The 21,986-nt window shown below is 39.1% G+C and overlaps 2 protein-coding genes across 3 annotated transcripts in view; one reads left to right on the forward strand and one right to left on the reverse strand.

The window, feature by feature from the left end:
* Positions 1-10,284, forward strand: part of RAD9B (RAD9 checkpoint clamp component B) — a 30,427-nt gene extending 20,143 nt beyond the window's left edge. Inside the window, exons 10-11 of the mRNA XM_036823374.1 lie at positions 694-931; positions 9,493-10,284. Of these exons, the coding sequence (XP_036679269.1) occupies positions 694-931; positions 9,493-9,594 (340 nt within the window). The 3' untranslated portion in view covers positions 9,595-10,284. The remainder of the gene's footprint in view (positions 1-693; positions 932-9,492) is intronic.
* Positions 10,285-12,461: 2,177 nt separating this feature from the next.
* The window catches only part of PPTC7 (protein phosphatase targeting COQ7), a 39,848-nt gene continuing 30,323 nt past the window's right edge, over positions 12,462-21,986 (reverse strand). Inside the window, exons 3-6 of one of the 2 annotated variants that reach the window (XM_036874157.1) lie at positions 20,675-20,873; positions 17,319-17,442; positions 15,664-15,793; positions 12,462-14,558 (exon numbers count right to left, since the gene is read on the reverse strand). In XM_036874157.1, the coding sequence (XP_036730052.1) occupies positions 14,500-14,558; positions 15,664-15,793; positions 17,319-17,442; positions 20,675-20,873 (512 nt within the window). In that variant the 3' untranslated portion in view covers positions 12,462-14,499. The remainder of the gene's footprint in view (positions 14,559-15,663; positions 15,794-17,318; positions 17,443-20,674; positions 20,874-21,986) is intronic. The other variant, XM_036874158.1, reaches the window with a different exon arrangement.

Here is a 21,986-nt window from a genome sequence, read left to right on the forward strand (position 1 = left end):
ACCTGGGCCACGGCAGTGAAAGCACCGGTTCCTAACCGCTGGACCACCAGGGAGCTCCCCCTTTTGTCTCTTAATAACTTTTTTTTTGGTGGAAGGTGCTTCACTGTAAAAGTAACATAAACTTACTATGGGAAATTTGGAAAATGCAGGAAAGTACAAAGAATAAATTAAAAAACACCAACAATTTTACCATCTAGTGATAGCCACTGTTAATGTTTGGCACACTGTGTTTTCTTTCAGACTTTTAATTTTGCATACAGTTGCATTTTAAAACAAGATTGGGTCATATAGCATATGTAGTTTTGTATTCTGTTTTTTCCCACAAAATATTATATTGTGAACATTTTCCAGTATTGCTGATAATAACTTGGAAACATGATTTTTAATGACTCTGTACAATTTTATCATACAGATATATTGTAATTTATTTGACTTTTTGCTAACTTTGCCCTATTACAGTGTCACAAGATTGTCTCATACACATTGGGTTGCTTTACTGAAAAATTTGAATCTGTCAAGAGAATTTCTAAATAATCGTGTATGTAAATCTTAACTTTCAACAGTTAGTTCAATGTTATTTCAGTGTATTCCCTAAACCAGTGTTATTGTCATCCCATATTGATCCATTAGTTATATAAAAATATATCTTTCAGAGTAAACAGTTCATTCATTTAATCTCTATTAATACCACAGGTCAGAGCTGATAGATTCAAATTCAGAGGCTGGTAAAAATGTAACCAGCAAGGATGCAGAGTATATCTCGAGAAAAGCAGTACCCAAAAGGCTTTATTCTGAGACTTGCACGAACATCTCTTCATTGGAAAACTGTGGCATCCCTTTAACGGAAAGAGCAAACGGAGACATTAGTGAAGTACCAGAAAGCAGTGTCAGTGACACGGAGGAAGTGCCAGGATCTTCATACCTCAGGAAGGTAAAAGAAAAGCACTGAGACACAACTGCATCTCAGTCAAGAATTCTCATCATCCGTCTCCCTTTGCAATCTCCCTGCCTCAGCCCACCCCCAATATCCGGGAAATTAATTTTATTATTTTTTGATAGGGGAGAGGTGAAACCAGTCTGACATGGAGAAAAGGCTGATTTACAGAATGTCAATACAAAATAGTTAAATTGCTCATTGAGTAATTCTAACAAAGTATATTCAAATAGAAATTTGAGTCACTTCTTTTAAAGAATAAATTATGATTTCTTATAGCATACTTATCTTTGAATACAAATAATATGCTAAAGTCATATACTTTGTTTTCTAAAATACATGTCCTTCTAATTTTATTTTTCAAGTTTGGTTGGGAAATCCTTTATTCATGGTAGTACAAATGTAAATTTCATCACAACAAACATCACAAATTCCTTCATAGTGGTGTCCCAGTTAAGAACATTATTATGTCACCAACATTTTACTAGATGGATGATAAACTTCACAAAATGCTATAGTGTTAAACCTTAAGAAATCCACTGAACTGAAGATAAACATAATTTATTAGAAGTATCAAATAATGATAGTCCCTGTTTTACATGTTTATATTAATGTTTTATTCAAGCTTGTTCTGCTGTTATTATTATTGGTTTGGAAATACGAGTTTCTTAGAGTTAGAAATAACTCTAAGGAGAAATAATATTACTAAAAGTCACTACTTTCACTGTATGAAGACTTTTAGGGTAGTAAAATTGGATAGTAAACTCCACTTATTATTCAGTTTGATGCCACAGTGTTTATTGAATACCGGTTATATGCCTGGCACTTATGGCAATTTTCTCTTCTCGTGAATTACTAGCTTGGCCATAAAGTGAAAACTGAAATCTGTCTTTTCATTATACAGAAACATTTTCCTCGTCCTGTTTTTTGGTCACACATATCGTGCTTACTTTTTCGCAGGCAGCAACAGGAACACATTTTCCTGCTGCTTCACTTCCCTGAAATTCACTAAGATTGCCAATTTCCTCACTAGGCAAGGTGACATTTAGAGCTGTAAGCTCCATGAGTACCATTACAGCACTCTTTTCTTCAAATTTCCTATCATGTCACTTAAATTCTAAATTCTAAAAAGAAAGTTCTATTTTTAAAGGGAATTATTTGCCTTAACTCCTGCAAAAATGAAATTACATTATGGGTAAATAATTTAGACCAGGGCTTCCCTGGTGGCGCAGTGGTTGAGAATCTGCCTGCCAATGCAGGGGACACGGGTTCGAGCCCTGGTCTGGGAAGATCCCACATGCTGCGGAGCAACTAGGCCTGTGAGCCACAACTACTGAGCCTGCGCATCTGGAGCCTGTGCTCCCCAACAAGAGAGGCCACGATAGTGAGAGGCCCGCGCACCGCGATGAAGAGTGGCCCCCGCTTGCCGCAACTGGAGAAAGCCCTCACACAGAAACGAAGACCCAACACAGCCATAAATAAATAAATAAATAAATAAATACAATAATAATTTAGACCATTATCATCGTCTATCTGAACTACGGTGAGCCTTCCGATTGACCTCCATGCCTCCATTCTCCTCCACTCTGGTTTCCTCCACAGTGTACCAGAAGATTCTTTTGAGACCTTATATTTACAGTGAGATATAGGACTCCAGAGCACTGGCTCTAGAGTTTCTGGGTTGGAATCTCTGTCTTGCCACTTATTAGCTGTGTAACTTGGATAAGTTACTTATCTTTGCTTCAGTTTTCTTTCTGTTAGTAAAATGGGAATAATAATAATGCTACCCAATTGAATTGTTGTGAAAATTAATTGGGGTAATACATGGAGCTGGCACATGGTCAGTGCTCATTAAATGTTAGTTATTGTTATACATCACTCTCCTGCTTTTATTGTCTCTTGGATCATTCTGCTTCTCCCATAGGATTTCACCTAAACTCCTTGGAATGGCATTCAGGGACTTTCCCTAGGGTATTTAATAAAATCTTCTCATTTCCTCCCCTGAGGTCCAGTTCTAGCCCTTCACAGTATGTTTTAATGTCTGGTAGAGTTAGTATCCCTTTGTAGATTTGGTCAGTTTTTCCTGGCTATTCCTGAATGTGTATTTTTTACTTGAACTTTAATATCAACTTATCTAGCTCCAGAAAAAGTCTATTGGTATTTTTTTAATTGGGATTTCCTTAAATTTCTGTTAACTTGGGGATGTTAAGTGACACCTTTATGATGTTGAGTCATTCTATCCAAACACAGGCAATATATTTCCACTTGTTCAGGTCTATTTTTGTGTTTCTCAGGAGTGTCTTAAAATGTTTCTCATATACATTTACACATTTAAGTTTATTCCTAAGTAATTAACCTTTTGTATTGCTATTGTGAATAGTTTCCTCTACCATTATGTTTTCTGACTGCCTATTGTTTGAGTATATGAAGGCTACTGTTTTTTTGGTGTTAGTTTTATATCCTATTACCCTTCTGAATTATTTTATTGTTTCCATTAGTTTTATCATTGATTCTCTCAGGGTTTCCAGACACGCTATATGTCATTTTTATATAGAGATAGTTTCATTTCTTCTTTAATCTCTCCAACTGACTCTTTTGTTCAGTTGTATTAGCACATAATCTCTAGTACAACATTAACAGTGGAGAGAGTGGGCATGCTTGCTTAGTTCCTGATCTTAGTGGAAACATTCAGCAAATGCTTTTGTGTTCTACTTTTGTTCATACTATTGCTCCTACAGTCTGGGGTGATAGTATTCCTTTTTTCACTGTTCAAACCCCTACCCACCCTTCAAAGCCCAGCTCAAGTGATACGTCTCTTTTTGAAGTCTTCTCATTCTAATCAAATCATTTTGTTTGTTTTATTCATTATTAATGTCACGTAATAATTTAATAAATATGCTTGTTACTCCACTAGGTAGATTGTGAGCTCATCAAGGGCAGGCCTGAGTCTTACTCATCTCTGTATTCCTAGTGCATAGCCAGTGGTTGGCAAACCTTCAGCCCCGGTTTGGGACAGCCTAAGAAAGTTTTTTAAATCCCTCAAGTAGTATCACAAAATTCCAAAATGAAATCAATTTTAATTCACCTTATTTAAACAAATAAATAATATGGTAGTATTCTACTTTGGGAAAGGGGATTTTCAAAATTAAACTATTGTAGAGGAGTATTACTATATTCTAATATTCAAATGACCAATATTTTTTTCCATTGTGGATTTTCAATAAGTTATACACAGCTCTCAGGGGCACCAAAATGGGGGAAATATCTATATTATTATCATATTTTTTATTGAAGTATTATTGACCTACAACACTATGTTAGTTCTAGGTACAGAACATAATGATTTGATATTTCTATACATTACAAAATGATCATAAGTCAATAGCAAATTTAGTGCAGTTTTCAAAGACCAAAGTCACCATACAAAGTTATTATAATATTGTTGACTGTATTCCCCATGCTGTACATTTCATCCCCATGACTCATTTATTTTATAACTGGAAGTTTGTACCTCTTAATCTCCCTCACCTATTTCACTCATCCCCCCACACCCCTCCCCTCTGGCAACCACCTGTTTGTTCTTTGTATCTATGAGTCTGTTTCTGCTTTGTTACGTTTGTTCATTTGTTTTGCTTTTTAGATTCCGTATATAAGTGAAATCACACTGTATTTGTCTTTCTCTGACTTATTTCACTGAACATAATACCTTCTAGGTCCATTGATGTTGTTGCAAATGGCAAAGATTTTATTCTTTTTTGTGGCTGAGTGATATTCCACTGTGTACACACACCACATCTTCTTTATCCATTCCTCTATCGGTGGACACTTAGGTTGCTTCTATATCTTGGCTATTATAAATTATGCTGCAATGAACACAGGGGTGCAGATATCTTTTTGAGTTAGCGTTTTTGTTTTTTTTTCTGAAAAATACCCAGGAGTGGAATTGCTGGATTGTATGGTAGTTCTATTTTTAAGAGAATATGAATATTATTTTTAAATTTTTATAATAATTTATCTTCTTACCCAATTTGTATAGGACTTGGACTAATTCCAAGTTGTATGGCCATTCATAAACTTTCTCCATTAGAAGACTGTTATATACCAGGAAAGGGCTTGATCATCCAGCCATGAAAGATTTAAAGGCCAAAGAGTAGGTAGGGAAAAGAGGGGGTAGCAAATGACATTTACCTTAAGTCAATGGCAAATTCAGGGCAGCTCTCAAAGTCCAAAGTAAACTAGTAGGTTTTTAGTTTAATATAGCACAATAAGCATTATGAAGAGCTATTTGCACATGATATTATACACTGAACAGACACAGATGCTATCATTAGGTCAATTCCAGCCTTTGGATCTTGACCTTGGTTAACACTAGACTCTTCAGAGGCAACTGAGACTATGCCTCCAATTAAAATCAAAGCCAGTGTATTAGTTTCCTATTGCTGCTATAACAAATTACCACAAATTCAGTGGCTTAAGACAGCACGAATTAGCTTACAGTTCAGAAGTCCAAAATCTTCTCACAGAGCTAAAATCAAGGTGTTGGCAAGGCTGTGTTCCTTTGCGGAGACGCTAGGGAAGAATCTGCTTTCTTGCCTTTCCTATCTTCTTGAGATCACCTGCATTCTTTGATTGTGGTTTCCTTCCAGCTTTAAAACCAGCAAGGGCCGGTCAAGTCCTTTTCACATTGCTTCACTCTGATGCTGATTCGTCTCTGCTTTTCACATTTAATGATCCCTGTGAGTCCACTGGGCCCACCTGGATAGTCCAGGTCACTGATTAGCAACTTTATTCCATTTGCTACCTTAATTCCCTTTTTTAAAAAAAAAAAAAAATTATTTATTTATTTATGGCTGTGTTGGGTCTTCGTTTCTGTGCGAGGGCTTTCTCTAGTTGTGGCGAGCGGGGGCCACTCTTCATCGCGGTGCGCGGGCCTCTGTCGCTGCCTCTCGTTGCGGAGCACAGGCTCCAGACGCGCAGGCTCAGTAGTTGTGGCTCACGGGCCCAGTTGCTCCGCGGCATGTGGGATCCTCCCAGACCAGGGCTCAAACCCGTGTCCCCTGCATTGGCAGGCAGACTCTCAACCACTGCGCCACCAGGGAAGCCCCCTTAATTCCCTTTTGCCATGTGATATAACATATTCACAGGCTCCTGGGATTAAGACGTGGACATCTTTGGGGGCGAGGGCAGGCCATCATTCTGCCTACCGCAGGCTATATCACAGCTAATTTGGGGTGTTTCATCTGGAGCAAGGGTTCAACAGCTGCTGTCAGAACTGCCCCATCCAGAGGGCATCTTCACCTTCTGATGTGTGAGGATGAGCCAAGAACAGGGATCATTCATTTATTCATTCTTGCTACCTACCATGCAACTCCCACAGGTATTTGTTGAGGGCCTTGTGTTGTAGATGTGGGGTATACAATGGTGTGCAAAATAAACAAGAAAGGTTCCTAAACTTGATTATAGACTAGGAGGGAGATAGACATTAAACAAATAGTCACATGACTAAATATATGATAATTTTTAAAAACCTGTGGTAAGTTCAATAAAGGAAAAGTTTAAGGTGCTTTGAGAGGATTTAAGGTATGAACTGACCTAATCTAGGAGGTCAGAAAGTCTTCTCTGAAACTGGTGTTTGAGCTGAACTGGAAAGGATAAGGTAGTAGGGGGGAGTTGAGTGGATATGTGGCATGTGCAAAAGCCCCTGTGATGGAGGGAGCGTGGTGGTTTTAAGGAACTGGAGGATGACCAGTGTGGTTAGCAGGCAGATAGCCAGGGGGAAACAATGGCACAGGGTGAATGAAACTAGAGTAACTGGTGAGTGCCGATTCATGCCAGATGTAAACAGCCATGTAAACGGCCATATAAAGTACTGTGGCATTTAAAGTATTTGAAGGATTTTAACAGGGAGGGCTGCCAGAGTTGAATTTTTGAAAGATAACTTTAGTTGCAGCTACTATGTGAAGAATGGGGTGCAGTGAGGCCAGAATGGAAGTTCAGTTGTGGCATCTGAGAGATGGTGTGATTCAGTAGCAATGGAGAGAAGTGGCCAAAGTAGACAGCTAATTGAGGAGGTAGAAGTAGCAGGACTCTGTGATGGATTGGTTATGGGGCTTAAGGGAAAAGGAGGTATCAAGGTTTGGAGCAACAGGTTCAATGCTCACTAAGATCATGAATTCTATTTTGGACATGTTAAGTGGCAAAAATCAAGTAGGTAGTAGGATATATGAAGTTCAAATTCTGTGAGGCTCCCTGGCATATACATACATAGTAATTTCTGCCAGCAGTGTGAATGAAAGTTCCTAGGGAGAGGGTGCAGGGGAGAGTACTGCCATCATTTAAAGCAGTGGTTCTTAACCAGGGTCAGGGGACGTTGGGCAGTGTCTGGAGACAATTCTGGATGTCACAATTCAGGAAGGAGGGTGCTACTGGCATCTAGTGGGCAGAAGCGAGGGATGCGGCTCAACGTCCTCCCATGAGCAGGACAGCCCCCACCACAAAGAAGCATCAGGCCTCAAATGTCAGTAGTGCTAAGGCTGAGAAACCCTGATTCAAAGGCTGGGTAGAAGAGCGCAAGCCAGCTGAAAAGTCTAAGAGCAACCAGGAGAATGCGGCATGAGGAAGGTTTGAGAAGAAAGTGTCAGAGTGACTATCAAGTGGGATGGAGACTGAAAATGGTCATTGGCTTAAGGATCTGGCAATTTTTGGTGACCATCTTGAGAAGAGCTTCTGTGTGGGGGTAAGGAGCTTTTTTAGATAGGACAGAAGAATAGGAGAATGAGAAAATGGAGAAAGCAAGTATAGACAACTCTACAGCAGAGGTAAGGATGGAGGGAGGAAGGGAATGAGGCTATTTATATATTTTAATGAGAGACATTTGATTATTTTAAAATGCTGACATTCTTATCCAGTAGAGGAGAGGCATGGGAGGGGCTGGGAGTCAGAGACAGGGAGAGAAGGACTGGCTCTAGTCAGGAGTAGCTGCTTCTGTAGCAGCAGGAGGGAAAGGGGAGATGGATGGAGTCGAGCAGGATGGCCTGCAGAGTCTCCCTTTATCTCTGTCTCCCACAGCCTTGGTGTTAGTTTCTTTCTTTCTTTCTTTTTAAAATTAATTAATTAACTAATTTGGCTGCGCTGGGTCTTAGTTGCGGGACACGGGAACTTTGTTGCGGCATGTGGGATCTTTAGTTGCATTTGCTGCATGTGGGACCCAGTTCCCCGACCAGGGATTGAACCTGGGCCTCCTACACTGGGAGCGCGGAGTCCTAGCCACTGGACCACCAGGGAAGTCCCTGGTGTTAGTTTCAGTGGCTCGGGCAGGGTAGTCAGAAGCAGACCACTGATCCCACACTGTGTGCCTTTGGAGTCCAGGGAAGGGTTTTATTTTAGGATGTTTTGGGCCACTCAAGAAGGTTCTGGGTATTTCATGAACCATCACTATTAAAGTTAGGGAGACCACCTTGGCTGAGTTTCTGAAAAGGGGTATTTGATGAGCACTAAATTGCTCTGAATAAACAGTACAGTTACTTTTTTCCCCTCCAGTTTTCTTGCATGTTCTTTGGAGCAGTTTCTTCTGACCAACGAGAACACTTCAACCACCCTTTCCACAGTCTGGCAACAGCAAGTGACAGTGAAGAGGACGTGAATAATGGCAGTTTTTCCACATTCTAACACTTAATGATGGCTGAGCTGGCCCCCGACCCATTTACTGGCTCACTTGCACCTCAAACACATTTTCACATCTAAGCCTATGAAGATATTGTCTTGGACTTCCTTGAAATGGATAATGGGCTGCTGGTTTTCTAAACATCTTCTTATACAACAACCATATCTAGAAATAGCTGCTTGTCAAGTAAATGTAATTTGCTTTAAATCCATTATGCTTCTTGGGAGGGAGAAGAGTTTTCTGTGCAGGGAAAAAGCTCATTAGAATTCTTCAATTCAGGGACTTCCCTGGTGGTGCAGTGGTTGAGAGTCCGCCTGCCAATGCAGGGGACACGGGTTCAAGCCCTGGTCTGGGAAGATCCCACATGCTGCGGAGCAACTAAGCCCGTGCGCCTCAACTACTGAGCCTGCACTCTAGAGCCCGTGAGCCACAACTACTGAAGCCCGCGTGCCTAGAGCCCGTGCTCTGCAACAAGAGAAGCCACTGCAATAAGAAGCCCGTGCACCGCAATGAAGAGTAGCTCCTGCTCACCGCAACTAGAGAAAGCACACGTGGAGCAATGAAGACCCAACGCAGCCAAATAAATAAATAAAATTTAAAAAAAAATAAAATAAAAAAGAATTCTTCAATTCAGTGCACATTCACACTGGAGGTTTTAGCATTTTCTTTACCAGTTTTATAAAGGTATTTAAACTTTCTTTAGCAGCCATTTTGAGTGCATCAATATGGCTTGTGGAGTTCAGGTATCTTCTGTGTTTGATTGCAAACATTTGAGTTTTGGTGCTTTCAGACATAGTAAAAAGTTATGCATGTAATGCCATAACTTTTTTGGTCTATTGCTTGTTATATTTTGTTAAGATTTTAAGTAAAAAAATATGATTTAAAAATTTTGCAGTGTGATGCAGAAAAGAAGAGATGCCAAAAAATTATTTCTGTATTATCTGATACAGAACAGCAGCCTCTGCTGCCAAGAAAGCCTGGGTTTGGAGGGGAATGAGGTGGAAGATGAATGTCTCTGTTCTTTGCCTCTTTAAGCATTAGCTTCTTACCTGCACAGAATAAAACATCTGGCACAGAAATACTGTTATATAACATCTTAGGATGTGTGCCTCTCCCTCTCCCAAACCTGTTTAGAGTCAATTATAACCTGACAAACTAGACTTTTGTAACACCTTAATTGTTAAGCCTGTGAAACCATCAAATCACAAGGAAATGTTAACTGGCAAGCAATTGTGCTTTAGATTTTGTAAGGAATTAATAAGACAAAGGTGGCTGAGTGGATTAGTAAACTTTAGAACTGTGAACAAAGTTCAAACTAAAACCAGAATGAGTTTGGCTCTTGTAGCTTGGTAATGAGTCATAGCTACCCACAATAACCTAATAAAAGCTCAAGTTCATCCCAAAACGTTCCTCAGTGAATGAAACTGGGCTTTCATCAAGCTTTTTTTGGAAACTGGCAATGCCCACATAATTTCACATTGTAGGCTAAAGATTTATGTATTTTTTGCTTACACTGATGACTAACACTGAATTTCACATATTCCTAATAAATGCAGATGACTACACGGAGAACATCTATACCCGAGAGTAACTGTAGGTCTCCTTGCTGAGGATGAAGTTTCTGGTTCGCTCACTGAAATGGGCCAGGGCAGTTTAGGCTGTGAAGGCATCATCATCATCATCAGTAATCACCTAGATGCAGCACTGGTCTGTAAAAGATAGTTACACTGTCAAATTGTATATAGTTTGGATTTTAGAATTTGGATACAGAATGCTAAATTTAAATGACACCAGATTTTTGTTTGACTTCACATACCATTTAGAAGATGCAAAAGCCTTCTCAGCTCGGAAACCATCTATATGTTACATTCAATTATTAATCCAGTTTGATGAATTTTTGAGGAAGCTAAACTGATGTAGTAAATGAGCTGGTGAAAAAGAGCCTTAGTGAATAAACTAGTAAAAGACAGAAATGATAGCTACAAAGTATGGAGTCACTGCTAGACTGACTAAGGGGCTTGGAAATGAGGACCTGATAGGGACCAACAAAATCAGTGTCAAGGGCCAGTGTCTTATTTTGTTACTACTCAAATTAAAAGGAGTACACAGATTAGTATAAATACTATATTTATTAAATATCTTTACAGTTTATTTAAATGTATTTACAGAACTATTCCTGCATAAGTTATAGTTCAGACGTCCAATTCAGGTCATTGCCTCTTGGGTAAGACAAATAATGATAGTCTCAACAGAAAAAAGCAGCTCATTAGTATACACAAATTCAGACTTGCTTCATTATTTAGCCATCTTTGCCACAAACTACCTGCTTACAGTTAAAATTTTGACATGGACACTGTCGATTTTTAGTTGAGGAAGTTCAATTTTGCAAAGAATTTAATTTTTTTAAACAGTAGAATCCAAATGTTTTCTCTTTCACATTTTGTTTTATAAGCAGATTTTGGTTTTTTGACATTGCAAAATTTGTTAAATGCAAAAATGTGATAGTTTCCAGGAAAACTGGAGGCTGTAGCTTCTACCAAAGATAGCTGGTATAAGGTGACAAGGAACCATGAACTTAATCAGAAGTACAAACATTTACAGTTCTAGCCAATCTTGTTTACAATCTCCAAAACACTCAAAACTGACTCAGTGAATTCCCACAATTACTGCCTTGTTACATGATGTGGTATGTTGGTGGTACTGAAGGCGGTACTGAAGGCTACTATTCTATCCAGAACGAATGCAACCGATGGGATAAGACACTCGCCCATCATACAAAGCTTGAAATCTAGTTTCTAATCTAGTTACAGCCCAACTCCCAGACATACACACCTGGAATGGATTCTTTTGTGATTTAGTACCCATCAACCATGTAAAGCCAGTACAGTAATTCAGGACAAGTAACTTGTTTTCCCCACCTCATTTCTTCTTTCAGTTTTTAGGAGCCTATGGACTCTAATGCGTATCCATTCGGTGAATTCTTTTTTGTGCGCAGGCAGCTTAAGTTCACAGGAAGAAATAAGGTTCTGATATGTTTAGAGTGCACACTTTAAAACAGAACAAAATAAAAATTTCAAGCATGTGATAAAAATATTGATTTTTATAATACAGTATTGCTTTATAAATATAGATGGAAAAGCTATAAACTTTACTGGTCTTTGGTGCATCCAGAGAGGGATAAATAATTTGCCATTTGTAAATTAGAAATCCAAATTCTCTTTTGTTATAAAAGTCCACCACGTGAGGCAAATGTATCAATATGTGTGTTTATACTGCTTGATTTAAAATACAATTAACACGTCAAGTTCAGAATTAGACCCACCAAGTGGTATATCTCAGGCACACCCCACAAAGACTTGGGTCCTGTGACGTGGAAAATTCCAGTATGGGTACTACACAGCCTCTGACCACTGACAGTGGAAGGAGAGTTACTTGTTAAGCAGCACTCCAACAGACCCCCGCAGTCATAAAATTAAGTGCATAACACAAAAAGGGCAGGGGAAAAAAAGAGAAAATATTTTGTGTCCCAAATCTACAGGCCAGGTCCAAAGTCAGTTCCCCTGTGAAACTCAATTCTTGTCCCACTATTTTCAACATCCCTGGAACAAACACATTGTCAATTTCTAACGCTCATTTCTCAAAAAAGACTAAGTTGATTAAATGAGTTGTGTAAAACACCGTCAATCTACCTTTATGAAGATTGTGTTTGATGGGTTTAGATGAGTGCAGAGAAAGCCAGTGACATGACCAGCACTGCTCTTACCAGGAATTAAATGTATGCACTGGAAAATTAATACAAAATATATCCAGATCATAAGGCTCCATACCTCTGACCAGAAATAATTAAAAACCCAACAAAAGAACTGAAGTTGTCAGCCCAAGTGTAAATGTATTCCTTCCAACAAAACCCTTCTGGATGCAACTTTCTTTACTTTTTAAATACACAGAGACTGCAAATAGTTTGTGCAAAATAAATACCCCGCCACTTGCCACTCACGCTTCTGTGTTTTATCACAGCACAATGGATTCTCATTATTTAAACAGAGTCTCTCTCCACCCCCCCACCCCACCCCCATCTCCTCTACCAAAGAATTCTGTTTTGTCAAGTTAGGGTAGTTAAGGCATTCTGACATGTAATTAAAGGTGATTCAAAATAGATATCTAACATTATGCCAATTTAGGAATAGTAGATAAATTACTGAACGGCTTACAAATGAATAACTCATTCTTATTATAAATGAAATGCCTGTTACAAGCATGATGCATTGAAATATAGTAATGACATGTACATGGTACATGTTAAACAATTTTAAATAAAACAAAAGCTTGACAGTTACTCAAATATACAGTACAAATTCACAAAACAAAATCTTTTAAAACAAGTTGAGGTAACCTCAAACGTAAGTTTTAATGCAATAAACCAGGGAGTAAGTATCTCCTTTAGAGAAAGAGACTTTCTATATTCTCAAGTAGATTCTCATTAGGTTTAATTGCATTCTCATCTATACACCAATGTTACCTGACATATATAAAACATGGCTTTAATTTAAGGATTTCTAAGTATATATATTTTTCTACCATGAAGTTAATGAAGGAAAAAAACTGACCCAAAAATATATATCTTTACAGCAGTCGACTTGTACACAAACCTTAAAAATAAGTTTGAGCTTGCAGATAATGGAAAAACTGAATGTGGGGTAATTTTATAAGGAAACTATACACTGCAAGATGGCTATTCGGAAACTGTAAACATTAAGCTTGATTCAGAAACCCCTAAATTTCTGTGTAGGGCAAATGCAAATGTCAGATCATCACTAGGAGTTTTCCTCGTGGACTCTTGTGCCACTGCCCACAGTGCTCTTTCCACAGGGACTCCCTGAATTTGGTACATGCTCTACAGAAAGCAAGGCTACTAACAACAGGTCTGAGAGTGAGACAAGGGGTATAGCGTGACCATCAAAGGCCAACAAAATTCAAAGTTAGAGCTGTTCCATTCTCAACCCATCAGGCCTATGGTCCTTAAGCTCCCACACAGGGGCATCATATCAGATAGCTGGGAGGAATTTCAGCTGTAACATTAAATTTGTAGGCTTTGAGGAATTTTATAACCTTGAATAATGTTTCCATTAAAAATTTTTGGTAAGGAGTCTCCCCAACCCCCCCTGCAGATCAGGCCACCAGCCTGTGATATGCAGTAATCAATAAACTGCTGAAACTTTCATCACAGGAACACAATTAAGCATCTTTTAAAAACCATGAAACATTTGCATACATAGAACTAAACTGAATTTTTCCTCCAACTTGTAACCAAAAAAAAAGCTCCCCGGATCAAGATTTTGTAATCCAGAGCAATGTTTTAGAGCAAGATTATAAGCCCCTGAAAAATAGGAGTTTATAATGAAAACATAAAGCCACACCCAATCATAACACAGACTGTATAGTACACGTGTAACATATGTTTTGATGAATAACGTATGTTTCTAGTAGATGTACCATAACATACAATTTGTGTTAGACTTTTAAAATCCCTTTAACACATTCCAATTTTGAATTCACTTTACCAATATTACTCATTTTCAATACTTCAACCGTTTTTGAAAAGTAATAGACATTTTGGCTTTGAAAACCTCCATCCCATCATGGAAAGGACAATGTGAAGTCAAGGCCAATCTTCAAATCTTGATTCTCTTCAAATGTTGCTGGCAGATATGAGCTAGTGAATGACAGTAGTGGTTCTCAACAAAGATCTCAATGGGGTCTCAAAAAGACAGGCAAAAGGCTTACATCACTGGCCATTGAGATCAGTAGCAAAGAAACATGGTCCTGCCAGCAGGATCAGCACACACGGTAGGGGAGAATTTGGGATGATGAAAGGAGAGGCAGGAGTTGACACCTAGGTGAGTCAGTCTGTATACTCAGCCACTATTGAAAGAAGGACGGTGATGTCATCTGGCTTTCCACCTAAAATGAAAATGAAAACGTATTTATATATTTTAAAAGGAAAAGTCAATAAAAAATGTAAGCCTAAATAAATAAGTACTAGGAAACAAATACTGGCATTTCAGGCAGGTTTGGTTTGTCAATATACTCTGGCAGAAAAAAGGAAAAAAAACATTTGATAAATAGTTAAAACGCACCAAGAAATTACATGTAATTTAATTGAAGCTTTAAAAAAAAAAACCTTCCCTGCTCCTTTACAACAGCTCTGTTAAAATGGCCACCACCACATCCTCTGTTTATAGCAATCACAATAAAGACAAAATGTGGCTAAGATTAATTCTGCCTGACAAGAAAGTTACATGTTATACCCACAATCCTAATTTGGACAAACATATCCAATGTTTTGAAACTAGTAATAGTCTTGTATTCTAATCTGGCAAACAGCTATGGCATGTGCTTTTTTCTATTTTAATATTTCCTGGACAGCTAAGAAGTGCTTTACATGTCATAAGATTATACCAGCAAGAAACTGACCAACTCTACTAGTTCTGATATGCTAGCACCAACATGTCATCTGAGCTCCAAGACTGAGCTACTTGGCCTGCTCCCAAAGTTACATATCGCTCAGTAGATAGGAAGACTCTTTAGGCAAGGACAGTCTAACATTACTTCCATCTTCAAAACCTGCCATGGCAATTTGGCAGGCAAATACTGTCAATGAGTCCCACAAAGCCAGAGGAAGGGAGATGTGAAATGTCAGACTCGTGAAGGGCAGAATGTTTAAACTGTTAGGAATGTCCAGGCCCTCCAGGAAGAGCTCGGAGGCTTTTGGTGCTCAGGTCCAAGCAGTGCAGTGGCAGCAATAAAGGGCTTCAGGTTCCACCTGCCTCTGCAGCCAATTAAATTCAGTTCTGAAGGGCACCTCTGTGGGGAACACATGATGACATGCACTTGCTCTGTCCTTCAGCGTTACAGCCTGCTGACCTTGCTCCCACAGTCTCACAGCTGGGAGAGGGCACCTCAGCAGTGTCACCCCAGTGCTGTAGTTTGCCTCACCCACAGCCCAGAATGCTCCCATCCTCTATGTCCCCAGTTAGTCCCTATGACTTTCCTAAAGAATGCTTACCTCTCACATTCAATCCATTGTCACATGCAAACTGTGCAAAAGGTGACATATAATTTGGGTCATAGGCCAGCTCATGAGCTTGCTCAGCAATGCTTCTTGCCGTCTGTTGTATACTCTCATAATTTGAATTCTAATATGAAAACATGAGGGAGTTATTTTTACCATAATGCCTCACATGATTTCTGCACACAGTAAACATCACTTGCAAGCATCACTTTTTAAGACAGTAACATTTATCTAATCATAGTTTCCACCATTTAAGTTTTATTCCAGTTAGAGAAGACAATGAAACATTATACCTCGACTAAAATGAATGAGATCACCAGTGCTGCCTGCATAAGATGTCAATTTGAAAGTCCTTTGCATGGACTTGGGTCCTGAAGTTTGAATTTTCCTTTTTTTTTTTTTGCCCACACCATGCGGCATGTGGGATCTTGGTTCCCTGACCAGGGATCAAACCCACACCCCGTGCAGTGGAAGTGTGGAGTCTTAACCACTGGACCACGAGGGAAGTCCCTTGAATTTTCATATTTGTTTTTTTTTTCCCCACTTGAAATTCTTAAGGCATTCTTGCTAAAATGGGATGGGGTTGAAAGGGCGGATTTTGATAGCACTTCGGGATGACCTCAAAAGTTTCCTTGCTTGGGAATGCACCCCTGGCCAAGCACAGTGTGCTCTCCAAGTAAGGGCTGCCAGCTGCCCTACTGAAAATCCCTCTCTATTCTCTATTCCTTCACCTTGCTTTATTTTTCTTCTTCTTATTTACCACCACCATTATAGCCATTCTTTCTTTCTCTGTATTATCTGTCTTCCTCCACTAGAATGTAAGCTCCATAATGGCAGGGAATGTGTCATTTCTGCTTGTCACTCTGTTACCACACAGTGCCAGCACGTGTAAGCGCCTGACCTTTACTAGGCCCCACAGACAAGGCGTGGTGCTAAGGGTTTCTAATGCATGGTCTTGGTTTATCCTTACCAAAACCCTACAAAACAGGCCTTTTGTACCACTCCACCATTTTGCAGGTGAGGAAAATATTGCTTAAAAAGTTTAGAAACTTACTCAAAGTCATACTGGTTAGTGGTAAAAACATGAGAAAAGACTAATTTTCCCCAGAGTCAGTACTTTACAAAGCCAGGAGAATATGCAGACTGGTTTTCACTTCCTTCCACTCTCTGTATGGGCCAAATCTGAACAGTTTCATTACTGATGACAGCTCAGATCACATCAAGGCCCCTACCTGCCTGCTGCCCTTGGCTGGCTCTGGTATGATGATTTCCTATCTTTCCCAGCCTGAACACCTGCTGAGTTTGCTAGGAGAATAAAGAGTGAAAAAGACAACCAGCAACTAACACCATTAAATACCATTAAAATACCATTGAAAACACAAACAAAAAAATCACCCATCTGGACTTTTCCTACCTTTACCACCCTACTAAATAAAGGCTTGGATGAGAAGCCTCTTTTCCCCTCAAGTTCTCCAACTGTGACTATTTCCATCTACAATTGTTTGAAAGATTAGAACCATTTTTATTTTCCTAAATTCACAAAATAGTCCTTTCCAAAACTACAAAAAGAGATAATGCAATTGAATTAATAAAACTCAGCTGCCCAGAGAGGGTCACTGTTTCCAAAGGCCAACCTATGAGTTAATTACCTTTAACTTTTTTAGCTCCTGAAGGATCATATAATCAGGCATGTTGTCAAAGAGTCCATCTGTTGCCGTCAGGATAATGTCTCCTAACTGGACATCAAAAGATGTGCTATCAGCGGCATCCGGGCTGTGACAAGGACAGCGTAGGGACAAAGTTAACAGAGCCCTTTAGAGATAACTGTTAAAAGTTTCCAATGGGAATGATGCTACAATGTAATGAGGCTTTAAGGAAAACTAATATATAGTAGCAGTCAATAATAAAAACCACCATTCTGAAATTTCTAACCTTGAAAAAAATTAACTGAAAACTCTGATATAAATATTTCAAAAGCTTAACTAAAACTATCAAGTAAAACTGAGTTTGATGATTAGTCACATGTTGTTTAAAAGGCGGAAGGGTTCTTCTCTGAGTCAGACACTAAAATGCCTCTAAAATCCTAGTGGAAATGAGTCTTTGTTTCCTAATTCTTTAGAGCCAAATTCCATCCTCTCTTATTCACTTTCCACTCATCAGTTTCCCTACAGGCTTGAATTTGGCTCTCAGGAGGCTGTGTTATAGTGGAATAACTGAGCACTATGGAGGAGAGCATGCAAATCCTATAAGAATTAATTCATATGAAATACCTGCAATGGTATTTCTTACTATAATACTAGTAATTACTAGTATATTACTAGTAATACCAAATTAGTATTACTAAGTCATACTTACTCTGGTAGAGTAAGGACTGTGTGTCTCCCAAGGCTTACAAAGTGCTCATCATGTACAAGTTACTTATTTATTAGTGTGCCTGGCACAGAGTAGGTCTTCAAGTAATATCTAATGAATGGAAGAAACAAAGTAACTGCCCCTCCAAATTGGGGAAAAACTCATTACTATATTGTTAATGAAGAGAAGAAGGTACTCTGTGTGTGTGTGTGTGTGTGTGTGAGAGAGAGAGAGATACATATATATAGACGCTTCTATATGCAGAGAATAAATCTGGCAGTGGCTGCCTCTGAGGACAGAATGTGTGGATGGGTGGATGGGGTAGGGACAGAAGTTTGATTTTTCACTACATCTTTTTGTGTAAAACTTTTAAAAAGATATAAGAAAAAAGATATAAGAATGGGGGGTGGGGGGAACCACAGGTGGGGAGAAGAGAAAATATATTCAAAGAGTTAATGGTCCCCTCAGAGGCTGGTTCTCAGCCATTTCCAAAGGCCAGCTCCACTGCTTCCAAGCCTCCAAGGTGAGGGAAAGGTGAGATATCTGATAATCTACTTTCACTTGTAATTAGGGAACAAGAGCCAGGAAAAAATTCATACACTGACCCAGAATGGAGGGGCCAGAACCAAAGCACCCTAAACTTGATTAAAAACAAAAAAAAACAAAGAAAAACTTGTGTAAGTGACATGTTATAAAATTTGCAAAGAGAAAACATAAAAACAAACAGCCCACCCATGCCTGCTGGGGATTTATGCAAAGCGAATTGAGGAAATTGCTAGTTCATCTTCTCTTGACTGAGGAAAGCAGCAGCACATCTAAAAGTTCTGTGACGGGCTTTTGGCAAGGAACAAATTAGCTTTCGCTTACACAGTTATACAGTAAACATTTTCTAAGAACAGCTACTAAAGGAAATCTGTAAGTTAAGCTTAATATAATATTTTATAGATAAGAGGGACTAATAACTAAGGAGATAACATGCAGCTGGGAAACAAAAAAGACCAAAAAATAAGAAAATTTTAAAAAGACTGTAAAACTGGTAGAAACCAGGTTGATTTCTTCCGTGGAATAAAGAGAAACAATACAAGACATTTCACATTTGCTCAGTCTTTGGAAACTAATCAGATTCTAGAAGTTTAGATTAATGACCAGGTTGGCACGGAAGTTCTATTTTATGCTGAGGTTTTTCTTTCCCTAGGAGTGTCCTTTGCTATTCTGTCTGTGAGAGACTCACTGCCATTGGACAGATCGTCCTCTTCTCCCAACACTCCCACCCATGAGCTTGGTGTTCCGCCAGCTGCAGTTTTGCCCATTTTGATTGAACATACTGTGCTGCTGGAAACTTTTGACTGCACTGAAACACGAGCTGAAATCACATGCTAGCACGCTGCCTCTGGGCTCCAGGGGAAGCAACCTCCACCTCACTGGCAGGCCAGGCCAAGTGCTGTCCTGACCAGACTGTCCCAAAGATAGCGTGTGAGGTACAGCAGGGCCGCTCTAGCACTCAGAAGCCAAAATAACAAGGATCAAGTAAAGGAAAATTAAAACACTGTTCTCCAAAAACTGTTAGCTGAACTTGACATCTACGAAGGCCTTGGGGTTCTGAGTTCTCCCCACTCCAATAGGGCTAATATTGATGTGCATTACAGCCAACTGAAGAAGGGCCTATAATCAAATTTTCTTCCAATTATGGTAATCTGCCTTAATCTGAAAGTAAAAAACTGCTTCCCTCTCTCTAGGAGTCAGCAATAGATGGGCAATACTGACTACTTAATTATATACTATGCTCATTCCAGTTTAAAAGATGGCAGTAATCATCATTTTATCTTAGTTTGGACTTAAGATTTGGCCCAATAAGAACTATTAAGTAGAGACAATAGGCACTTGCTAGAATGCTTCTACTTTTACAAAAGGTTCATTACCCATTTAACCACATTTATGAATTGCCAACAATGTTTGTGTCAAGCCCTATAAGGTTGTTAAAGGCAGTGAAATCTGAGACTGTTTTAGTGTTACTCTGTACTCTGATCTTAGAAAAGATAAACTGTAAAAGTTGATTCAAAAAAGTACTGATTTTCCTGAAAAGTTCTTGACAATTTAAAAATGAACTGAGAGAAGGTGTCAGAAGAAAAAAAGAACAGAACACGTCAAGAGCACCATCAGACCACCTCTGAGTCCATTTCCTGAAAGTTAACTTTGCCTGACAAGTTTTGCAGGGACTGCAAGTTCTATTTGATGCATATTATAGGAGGCCCCGAGAATCAGGAAGTTATTCTGATAAATAAAGCAGATGTCTGTTTGCATTCTTCCCTAATAACGTATGCAAAATCTTGTATAGGCAATGGCACAGACAAACAATGACTCATTTCTCCAGCACAATTTAACAAATACAACTGTATGTACCATGTGGTCTTGGTATGAAAAACTGATATTCTGTAAGCCTGAAATAGTATTTTCATAGTCTTGTCAAATTATCAGGTGTTTATCAGAATTCAACTTGGCTGAAATATCAAGTTCAAGCACAGTATCTTTCGATGTCAGACTAAAAGGTCCTCAGTGTGCCTTCTTTTCTCACATGAGAATGGAAAATGCCTATCTCCAACACTGTAGTTAAGGGGAATGGGAGGGAACCTATTGGTGAGAAAGGGGAGATTACCTGTCACTCAAGACGACTCCCTCGGCTTCGGGGGGTGCGATTGAGAGCTGGAACGGAGTGTTGAAGTAATGCTGCTGTTCATCTGATCGGTGCACAACTTCACCACCCCTGACAACCAGAAAGCCTGAGTCGCCCAGGTTTGCTGTGTGTAAGCGGTGGCTAGTTCTGTCCAGCACCACGATGCAGGCAGTACTGCTACCTAGAAACAAAAATGATCTCCATTTATTTTCTCTTTCTAGGCTGTCTCTGCATACACATTTTTATCATATTGCCCCAAAGAGCAACATGCCATAATTTGAATCTCCTTTGCCTAAACAGGACCTTTCTTAGTTATGGCTCCAAATCAATGTCCGTAGTAACCTGATCAGGATCAACATGACGGGGAAAGAAAACAGGATTTATACTATGCAATGTTAAGTGGGCCACTGATGATTTGGATTCTTCCACTTGCAGAGATAGGAAACAATAAAAATGGCTGGCATTTAACCACATTATTTCAATAGTGCTATAATCTATGCCAAATGCTCAGAAGGATGTTGTTGAGATATTAAGTTTTAATACTTAAAATGCCAGAAGGAGCATGTTACGTTTCCATAACATTTCTCATTAGTCATAGGCAGAAAGCCTGCTCTGTGAAATTCACTAACATTTAAGACAAGGCACATAACTACAATTTTAAACAGAATTTCCATCTGCTGAGGTCATGAAGAACTTTTACTGCAGACTGACTCACTATGAAGTAACAAGACCAATTTTCCCAGGTAGCTTGTGGAATCAACCTGTTCACTTTACAGAGACTACCTGTTCAGAGAGAAGAGACCACATTCCAAGCAGAAGCTTCTGTGTACCTTTGCAGCACACAGCTCACATGACCTTCCCCAGACTGAGGCTGATAGTACAATTAGTGAAAGTGCTTTCTAGTGCTAAAATTTCAACCTATACCTACAGAAAAATGGCAAAATAGAAAAATGAGCAGTTCACCAAGAAATAAATGTAAATGGTCTGTAAATATATTTCTAAAAAATGATCACTGCACTAGTGTAGGAAACATGGTCTCATTTCACTCTCAATTCACTCTCATTTCACAGTGGTAAGAGAGTAGAACTAAATAACCTTTCTAAAGGACAATATTGCCCTGAAATATGTGCATATCCTTTGATCTAGCAATTCTACTTGTGAGGATTTATCGTAAGAAAATAATTAGAGATGCAAACAAGACTTAAGTACAAAAACACTGCATAAGATCACAAAGAACTGGTAACAACCTCAACATCTAAAATTAAGGGACTGGGGACTTCCCTGGTGGCACAGT

This window comes from Balaenoptera musculus, chromosome 14 (assembly GCF_009873245.2).
Source record: "Balaenoptera musculus isolate JJ_BM4_2016_0621 chromosome 14, mBalMus1.pri.v3, whole genome shotgun sequence".
Classification (NCBI taxonomy): Eukaryota; Metazoa; Chordata; class Mammalia; order Artiodactyla; family Balaenopteridae; genus Balaenoptera; species Balaenoptera musculus.